Here is a 10751-nt window from a genome sequence, read left to right as displayed (position 1 = left end):
AACATTTTTACAACAAATTCTAAATGACATATTATTATTAGCTGTTACTAGTAGGTAAAAAAAGTAATTTTATTAGTTGGTTCAAATTAGAACCAATAATAAGTTACCATCTGTGAATTGGTGTAAAAATGTTGTTCATGTAGCTCTTTCAAATTGAATTTTAACTTTCAAATTGTGTAAAGAGATGTGGTCCTAGCATTGTTTCTGATATGCATTGATAGGAGGTTACAATAAAAGAAATGTAATGTCCACAACGTTTTCACAGAACTTTTATAACAGATCTTAAGTGGCAGGTTGTTATTAATAGGGGAAAAAAAAATTTAGTAATGTGTTCAAATTATAACTAATAACAACTTACCCCCTAAAATTTGTAATGAAAGTATTGTAAAAATGCTGTTAACATAGTACTTCTTTTAAAGTAAAGCAAACAATACAGCTTAGCAATAATTCCTAAGGTGTAGAATTAATTAAGTTTTTGAATTAATATCAAATATATATCTACATTAAATTTTTTCCTCTTAAAAAGGAAAAATATAGTATTTATAATTCATTGATTAATTGGAGAATGTAATGTAAACCACTTTAACGATTGTATCCAAAATTTTTCTAAAACAGTTAAAGGTCAAATACATGATTCTCATTTTTGGGCAACAACTTACCTGGCTAAAGGATTGGATTCCTTAATCATATTCATATTGACTATATCAACTGAATAATTTGATTCACCCTCGAAATTCTCCCTTTTAATTACTATTTCAGATGTCAAACATTCCTTTAGTCTCACTACCACCTCACTTATTGGTGGCCTATTACTGGAGGTGGTGGACACACAAGCCATTGCTATTTCAACAGCTTTCCAAGCAGAGTTAACGTTGAAATCTCCACCCAACCTTGGATCAACAATATTTTGAATATCTCCTCTATCAAGCATCATTCTCACCCATTGGCTTATGTGAGTATTTTCATAGGATCTTTCAATTGCGGGCCGACTTGTGATAATCTCCAAAAGAACAACCCCAAAACCATAAACATCACTTTTCTCAGTCAGCCTATATGAAATGGAGTACCTACAAGCAAATGCATGTCATACTTTTTTTTTTTCATCTTTTGTTTTAACAAGTTCAATTTTTAAGTCATTCCCATTCAGTTTAACCGGAAAAGGCTTGTATCCCTTTCCATTTAGAAATGGTCACATGCTTGTGGATTTAAATAAGTAAAAAAAATAAATAAATAAATAGAAAATTACTTACTCGGGGTCGAGGTATCCAAGGATGCCAGCAACACTAAGCATTGAGACATGAGTGCCATCAGTTGGGAAAATTTTGGATAGACCAAAATCGGCTAGTTTGGCATTAAAATTTTCATTCAACAAGATATTTGTAGTTTTCACATCTCTATGGATTATAGGTGGTTTACAACCATTGTGTAAATATTCCAATCCTACATTTCACAGTAAAAAATCATTTTTAGAAAAGATGAAGCACTATTAAAAAACGATCAGCAAATAAACTCATTGGCTCATCACTGACCTTGTGCTGCTTCCATTGCTATATTAAGCCTTGCTTCCCAACCCAAGATATTAGTATTCTTACCTGCATAAATAAATAAAATGTGTTAGATTTTCTTGTTGTGTATTTCAATTAAACTAACTTTGATCATGTGACGATTAAAGTATGTTGCTAATGTTAGATTATGTCTCCCCTAGGCCCAAGCTAGGTTGGGTCATATGTTATATTGTACTAGACTACTATTGGTAGGACATGCCGATATATATGAGCAATACTATATAAGCAAAAAATTCACAACAATTGAGTTGACAAATTTTTATTAGTTCTTATTTGAGTTCACCATTGACATTATTTTTTTACTTGCCATTTACAATCTTCCACATCAACAATATCATATATATATATATATATATATATATATATTTTGTGTCTATAGAATTTCTCTACGTATATTCCCTCAAATTCTTTTTTTAATTTTAATAATATACTCTTAATTCCTAAAAAATATACTGAAAAAATGGAATCTTCGGTAGATACTTTTATTATGACCAACCTGAAAGATGTGCTTCTAAGTCTCCGTTGGCCATGTACTCATAGACAAGCCCCATGCTTGTTCCTTCATAGCAATACCCGACGAGGGTGGTTAGGTTCCTATGATGAACTCTCATAAGAAGTTTTACCTGCCATTCAAGAAGCGTAATGTTCATTAATTTAATATTAAAATCTCTATGTATACATCTATGTGTGCTCAAAATAGAGACATAGTTGCTTGCCTCTGCTTGAAATTGTTGATACCCTTGAACTGATGGTAGAGAAAGCACTTTCACTGCTACTTGAGTGTCATCAATGCAGCCTTGGTAAACTTGTCCAGATCCACCCTTACCAAGAACTGTCTCAAAATTGTTGGTAATTCTTACCAGATCAGCGTATGTAAATTGTCGTTGCATTGAATCTATTGACTCTAACGACTTGGTCTGAATGTTGGATTTTGTTTCTACTGTCGTAATTGCAAACATCATTAGCATTATAAGCACATAAGTGAGGAGATTTTTATTCTTAGGTTAAAATGAATATGCATCTTTTTATATAAAATTTTTAACCTTTATTCTTATATTTCTGATATCTCCAAAGCCCCCACATGACAGCCACAGGCCCACAACAATGAATAAGAGAATGACTGATATTGGAATAACAATATTGTTCTTCTCTTTGCATGATCCAGATCCACAAAGACTTGAATTTTCATCCACACTAGATTAATAAAAAGGATGTCAATGAAATTTTAATTAACACATTGAAATATATACATAGAGAAATTCTATGTATAAAAATTATGAAAATGAAGTGTTACTATTTTCAACAAAAATCATACCGCAATAATAGTGTACCATTGTTTGATCTTTCTATGAGGTCAGCTGGAACAGATCCAGTAAGCTGATTTCTTTCTAAGTTTCTGCAAAGGTAAAGTGAATATAATTTATATCTTTTCTAACAAATAAATTTGCAGTAACAATCTTAAAATTCAACTTACAGGACCCTCAAGTATTCCAATTGAGAAAGAAATTTTGGTATTGATCCAGTTAGGCTATTGTCCGATAGATCCCTGAAATTGGCAAATTACTTTCATTTCACATTGGTTGTCATAAAAATTGTAACCAAATTTGGTATTCATTATCAGATTTTACATTTTTGTTATGTGAATTGCAAGTACTTACAAATATTGTAACATCATGAGATTTGATATATCAGCAGATATCACTCCAGTCAATCCACCAGCAGACAAGTTCCTGATTCAATTTACATTTCACAAAATATTAATTAAGAGATACTAGAAAACAAAAAGTCCCAATTCATGAAGCACATATCCGAACGAATAAACTTACAAGGATATTATTCTAGGGGGGTTAATACTATCATAGCTACAATGTAAACCAGCCCATGAGTATGCTTGTGGGAGACACGGATCACCTTCCCAATTTCTCTTTAGTTCGTATGTTGACTTGATATTTGTGATGGCATCAACTATAACATTTTCATATGCATCCAAATAAGTAAGCAAAAAAGAGAAAAAGAAAAGGAAGGCACAATATTGACATGTGTGGAAGAAAACATACCATCTTGTTTGTTTGTTCCTGGTTGCGAGTGATTTCTCACGGAATATATCTCAATTGCATTGATGATGGGTGGCAGTGTTGAGCCTTCTGTTTTGAACAGTTTAAAGTTATATGTTTGGGCAATTTCCAAGGCCGATTGGCTGCACACCGTGGTTGTGTACAAGTATAATGGAGAAGATATACTCCACCAGTAGTTCCCATTTAGAGTAATGTTTATTGATCTGGATTGATTAGGTTTGAGATGTTCAACTTCAGCAAAGTGCATGTAGATATAGTATTCGGAAGTTGCACTCTCTGAATCCCAATACATGTCCAAAGGAGCAGTAACATTAATTGGTGTGACGGCTGTACCCATTACAATAGATGCTGGTTGGTAATAATTGTTACTTTGGGAGTCAATGGTAAGCGTAGTATTTAAACTTGTCCACTCATTATCAAAATAGGGATACCATATGCGATCATAAACGTCGACTGGATATCTAAGAAAACATAAATGTTTAGCATAAGTCAGAAACTAATTGTTTATAGATTTAATTTGAAATCTTCATATTGGGAAAATCTCAAACCTACCCAGCCTATGGGAACTTTAAAAACCATTCCAACTTGGGTTAGGTTTTCAGACAATTTTGTGAAACCCAATAAAATATCGGGCATCATTCAGTTTTTTAAACCCATTTCTCATTGATAAATGATTGTAATTACATAGTTGGGCCTAATAATGCCAATATTCCAGTTTCATCAAGACTAAATTTTGAATTGCCAAAATAAATCAAAATAATCAATTTAAACTAAGTTCCAAAGTCCAAATTAAATTGAACTAATAGTTCAAAATACATATTTTTAAAATTGAAAATAGCAAAAATTTGGCGGGTTACTTGGGTTGAAAGTTTGACAACCCAAGTTTCAAAAAAAAAATTAGAAAACAACCCAACTTATCAACCCATTGGGTTGAAAGTTTAACAACCCAAGTTTCAAAAAAAATTTAGAACACAGCCCAACTTATCAACCCATGAAAAAGTATTCATTGGTGTTGAGTTGAATACATACCCTATATTAAATGATATTCTTCTAAATATATATATATATATATAGTTAGAAAAATTAAAGCCAATATATTTACAATTTCATTAAAATTCTATAACCTAATAATTAAAAAAAAAAACCTATATAAATTATAATTGTATGACGGTTTGTGAATAAATTGTTAAGTGTATCTAGCTAGAATATGTGTAGCAGTTATCCGAACCACTCCCCTCTGGCATTGTACTCCAAAAAAAAAAAAAAGTGTGACTCAAAGTTTGTTTGGGAACAGTTTATTTTACTGAAACTGAAAACGTTTTGAGAAATGATATGTCCATAACATTTTCACATCATTTTTACAACAAATCCTAAGTAATAAGTTGTTACTGGTTGTTTTTGTTGGGACAAAAAATTAATCTTAGTGTTAAGTTCAAATTTGAACTAATAACAACTAACCATCTATAATTTGTTGTAAAAATGTTATCGACTTAGCATCTCTCAAACTTTTTCTTGAAAGTATTATAGATAAAACTAAAAAGTAGCTGAAATAGCATAATGAGGCACATGAATAGTACAAAAAATAGGATTTAGATCCTCTAGATTTTTATTAACTGATATTCTTCTAAATATATATATATATATATATAGTTAGAAAAATTAAAGCCAGTATATTTACAATTTCATTAAAATTCTATAACCTAATAAAAAAAAAACCTATATAAATTAGAATTGTATGACGGTTTGTGAATAAATTGTTAAGTGTATCTAGCTAGAATATGTGTAGCAGTTATCCGAACCACTCCCCTCTGGCATTGTACTCCAAGAAAAAAAAAAGTGTGGCTCAAAGTTTGTTTGGGAACAGTTTATTTTACTGAAACTGAAAACGTTTTGAGAAATGATATGTTCACAACATTTTCACAACATTTTTATAACAAATCCTAAGTAATAAGTTATTACTGGTTGTTTTTGTTGGGACAAAAAATTAATCTTAGTGTTAAGTTCAAATTTGAACCAATAACAACTAACTATCTATAATTTGTTGTAAAAATGTTGTGGATTTAGCATCTCTCAAACTTTTTCCTAAAAGTGTTATAGATAAAACTAAAAAGTAGTTGAAATAGTATAATGAGACACATGAATAGTATAAAAAATAGGATTTAGATCCTCTAGATTTTCTAGAGTATTCTACCAAATAGATTTTCTTAAATCTTAACAATTCTTTAATGATTTAATGGTCTAGATTGCGTCATTCAGCATTCCACTAACAATAACCTTAATTGTCTTATTTGCAACATCATTTTATTATTTTAAGAGTAATGTTAGTGGAATGTTGACATGATAGAATCTAAACCATTAAATCATAAAAGAGTAGTTAGGATTTAAAGAAACTTATTGGTAGAATACTCTAAAAAATCTAGAAGATTTGAATTCTAAAAAATAAGCTAAATAGTAGCAAAAATAAACTAAATGGTAAAATAAAAAAAAAAAAAACTGACTCTTTAAGCCAATGCCAAACACAACCCAAAGCTTTAATATTGGAGTTAGCAAAACCATGAAAGCTTGCGTGAAAAATCATAGCCAGCTGTTTTGATATTCCAACATCTTTTTCGAATATGAAATTTTCCTTACAAACTACTGTGAAATTCCACCAAAGATGAAAATTAATTGTCTAAATATTGTATTAATTACTTGATAAAACTCTTTATAAACTTAAAAAAAAAAAAAAAAAAAACTTTATTACTTGTTCACAATTTTTTTTGTAAGATGTTAATAAGTGCTCTTAGAGTAATTGTCAATAAACCATTTTAGGAATTTATATAGCATTTTTATAAAAAATTGAAAAAGTTGCCAAAACATTTATTTTTTTTTTCCTTATAAAAAATTTTCTAAAATAGATAACTAAAAAAATACTCTACACCTTAGAATATTCCTTAACATTTCAACTTTTATTATTGCCAAAAAAAAAAAAAAAGAGTGAATATATATATATATATATCAAATTTTCCTTACAAACTATTGTGAAATTCCACCAAAGATGAAAATTAATTGTCCAAATATTGTATTAATTACTTAGATAAAACTCTTTATAAACTTAAAAAAAAAAAAAAAAAAAAACACTTTATTACTTGTTCACAATTTTTTTACAACATGTTAATGAGTGCCCTTAGAGTAATTGTCAATAAACCATTTTAGGAATGTTTATATAGCATTTTTATAAAAAATTGAAAAAGTTGCCAAAACATTTATTGTTTTTTTTTTTCTTTTTTTCCTTATAAAAACTTTTCTAAAATAGATAACTAACAAATACTCTAGACCTTAGAATATTCCTTAACATTTCACTTTTATTATTGCCAAAAAAAAAAAAAAAGAGTGAATATATATATATATCAGATTTTCCTTACAAACTATTGTGAAATTCCACCAAAGATGAAAATTATTTGTCCAAATATTGTATTACTTACTTGGATAAAACTCTTTATAAACTTAAAAATAAAAAAAAAATAAAAAAAACACTTAATTACTTGTTCACAATTTTTTTGTAACATGTTAATGAGTGCCCTTAGAGTAATTGTCAATAAATAGTTTTAGGAATGTTTATATAGCAGTTTTATAAAAAATTGAAAACGTTGCCAAAATATTTATTGTTTTTTTTTTTCCTTATAAAAACTTTTCTAAAATAGATAACTAACAAATACTCTAGACCTTAGAATATTCCTTAACATTTCACTTTTATTATTGCCAAAAAAAAAAAAAGTGTGAATATATATATAAGATTTTCCTTACAAACTATTGTGAAATTCCACCAAAGATGAAAATTAATTGTCCAAATATTGTATTAACTACTTGGATAAAACTCTTTATAAAATTTTAAAAAAAATGAAAAAAAAACACTTTATTACTTTTTCATAATTTTTTTGCAACATGTTAATGAGTGCCCTTAGAGTGATTGTCAATAAACCATTTTAGGAATGTTTATATAGCATTTTTATAAAAATTGAAAAAGGTACCAAAACGTTTATTGTTTTATTTTTCCTTATAAAACTTTTCAAAATAGATAACTAACAAATACTCTAGACCTTAGAATATTCCTTAACATTTCACTTTTATTATTGCCAAAAAAAAAGTGAATATATATATATCAGATTTTCCTTACAAACTATTGTGAAATTCTACCAAAGATGAAAATTAATTGTCCAAATATTGTATTAATTACTTGGATAGAACTCTTTATAAATTCTTTTTTTTTTTTTTAAATACTTTATTGCTTGTTCACAATTTTTTTGTAACATGTTAATAGGTGCCCTTAGAGTAATTGTCAATAAACCATTTTAGGAATGTTTATATAGAATTTTTATAAAAAATTGAAAAAGTTGCCAAAACATTTATTGTTTTCTTTTTCCTTATAAAATTTTTTCTAAAATAGATAACTAACAAATACTCTAGACCTTAGAATATTCCTTAACATTTCACTTTTATTATTGCCAAATATATATATATATATATATAAGTGAATATATATATATATATATATATATATTCAGTTTTATTATTGCCAAATATATATATAAAAAAAAGTGAATATATATATATATATATAGTAACAATGTTTTAATGAGATCCCGTGTGTATATCAGTTTATGGTCTTATTTGCAAAAATCAAATGTATTGAAAAATATAATATGAATTTTGATTTCTCTCTCTTATTTATTTATTTATTTTGTCTAAGATGAAATTTGATAATTATTTATTAATAGACATTTACTATGATTATGATTATATAATCTAGCATTAGCTATTTCCTATGATTCTATTGTATATGGAAGTATATATTCTGCCATTTAAAAAACATGTTGGGAGAAGATTATAATAAATGGCGCTTAATGTACAATAAAATTGAAATTTAATTTAAAACATATATACTATAATACTGATGTGTATAACAGTAAGGTGTCAAAAGATTATGTTGCACACTATTACGAGGTCAACCAAAATTTAAATGTCTTTGGCTTTATATTTATAATAGATTATAGATTATAGATGAGACTATAATTGTGTGTTTATCTAGCACAACATAAGAAATTCTATATACTATTTTCGTGTTCGTGTATTCTAATAGTTATTACTGCTTTCTTCAAAAAGAAAAAAAAAAAATTAGGGATGTTTATCCCACATTAGTAATGTGTGTTAAAGTTTCAGTCCTTATAACCGTAGGCTACTACTACAAACGTTAGACCCTTTGGTAGTGGTACTTTAGTTATGTAATATATTATAAGTCTATTTAAAAAACTTTATATACTACTTTCGTGTTTGTGGGTTTTAATAAGTATTATTGTTTCCTACAAAAAAAGAAAATCTAACACAACATTATTGGAAGGTGCAAATAGGGCTTTTACATCTAGCCCTTATTGAACTTACTATATTTTCAAAAACCTTATATAACCAATCAAATTCCTTACCACCCCTTCAATCAAAAAAAAAATCATTACCACCCATGTTTGTAACAATTTTATTATTATTATTATTTATTTATAGTCAAATTGATAATTAACCTATCATCCCTCATTTTCTTAAGCACAACTAATAAAAAACGATTATGTAATCATTGCCATTTGTAATGGATTTAATTCTGTGTTCAAATTAAATTACAAATCTAAACATGTATTGAGAATCATGTTATTTAAAATTTAAAAATGTCATGACTCTATACGCTGTAAAATTTCAAACCGTTACTGCATGTGTTCTTTTTGTTGGTAGCAATGAAAAGTAGCAAGGGAGTTAATCTTAAATAGAGTGACTCACCTGTATACTGTACGGCTTAGTGAACCAAGATGTGTTCTTTTTGTTGGTAGCAATGAAAAGTAGCAAGGGAGTTAATCTTAAATAGAGTGACTCACCTGTATACTGTACGGCTTAGTGAACCAAGATCGTAGCGACTGAAGAGTGCCAATGATCCAGAAATTGTTACATACGTCTTATTGTTCAATGGCCTTAGCTCTATTGCTGATATAAATGGCATTCCGAGGCCCGTGTTTACAAGACAGACTTGTAAATAATTTTGAGATGGAACATGTATGAGCTCCTTGATGACAACAACAGATACATTCTCTATTTTGACCGTGTCCCACTTATTTACACCTAGATGAAGATTAAACTGTGGTAACTTACTTAGTCCATCATAGTTTCCATAGAAGAAAGTTCCTCGGATCAAATACTTAGTGCCTTGCATAATATTTATGTTGTAACAGTTCCGGATTCCTTGAGGAAAGCTTCTGAGATCCCATGCTTGTTGTTGAAGACCAGCCATATATACAGTTGAAATATTCTGACTTATACCAGTGTCTATGAATGCGGCATCTGAAATGTAATTTATGCCTGTTGCCTCCGAAAAGCTTGAATTTTCTGGTGACCCGCAAGATATGCTTATGAAGCCTGAGACAGACAAACAGAATATATAATAATACCTTAGTTAAATGGATAGCTGAGTAAGGAGAAGATTTGAACTCTAGATGATTCATTTGAAAACACCAAGATATGCTTATGGCATCCGTTTATGATGATAGCTCTTTATAATCAGACCAAGATATTAATTAGTTTTTTGTTGTTGATAGATATTGAACTTCAGAACTTTTAATTGACAACAATAATTTTACCAGTTGAATTAACTAGAACTCAATGTTAATTTGATAGATAAAAGAAGGGGAAAAAAAATGAAGAAGACTACCATACCTGCTTGATCCTGGGCATTAACTAGATGTATAAGAACAAACCCACCAAGAAAAGCAAGGATGAAATTTTTGAAGCTCCCCATCATAAACATCTAAATTTTTTCTCTTATTGGGACAATGCTGCAGAAAATTTCTCCACCATCTTATCCTTTGTACTGCAGAATAGTTTAATAGCGTACTAAGTAACTAAGTTGTTCTTGTCACAAGAGGGACCTCTCTTTGCAAATTGAGAGTTCATCAAATTGGTTAATTCATTTGCAAAACTACCTGCAAAACTATCTGTATTACTCTGAAGTTTCACCTTTGGCTTAGTCTGGAAATTTACACTCATACACCGCTTGGAGTGTATGGAAGTTTTTCTCTCTCTTTAAGAACAAGTAAAA

General features: G+C 28.8%; 1 protein-coding gene across 1 annotated transcript; it reads right to left on the bottom strand.

Moving 5' to 3' along the window:
• Nucleotides 1-655: 655 nt before the first annotated feature.
• Nucleotides 656-10451, bottom strand: LOC112032022 (probable LRR receptor-like serine/threonine-protein kinase At1g05700). The gene is given in 14 exon segments (XM_065779148.1): nt 656-1067; nt 1251-1440; nt 1530-1592; nt 2062-2188; nt 2282-2505; nt 2609-2660; nt 2663-2759; nt 2881-2961; nt 3040-3111; nt 3224-3295; nt 3392-3530; nt 3623-4101; nt 9538-10072; nt 10370-10451. Coding segments are annotated over 14 exon segments (2625 nt in total).
• Between the last annotated feature and the right edge of the window lie 300 nt (nt 10452-10751).

This window comes from Quercus suber, unplaced genomic scaffold (genome assembly GCF_002906115.3).
Source record: "Quercus suber isolate HL8 unplaced genomic scaffold, Cork oak 2.0 scaffold_200, whole genome shotgun sequence".
Classification (NCBI taxonomy): Eukaryota; Viridiplantae; Streptophyta; class Magnoliopsida; order Fagales; family Fagaceae; genus Quercus; species Quercus suber.
This window is presented reverse-complemented; position numbering and strand designations above follow the sequence as displayed.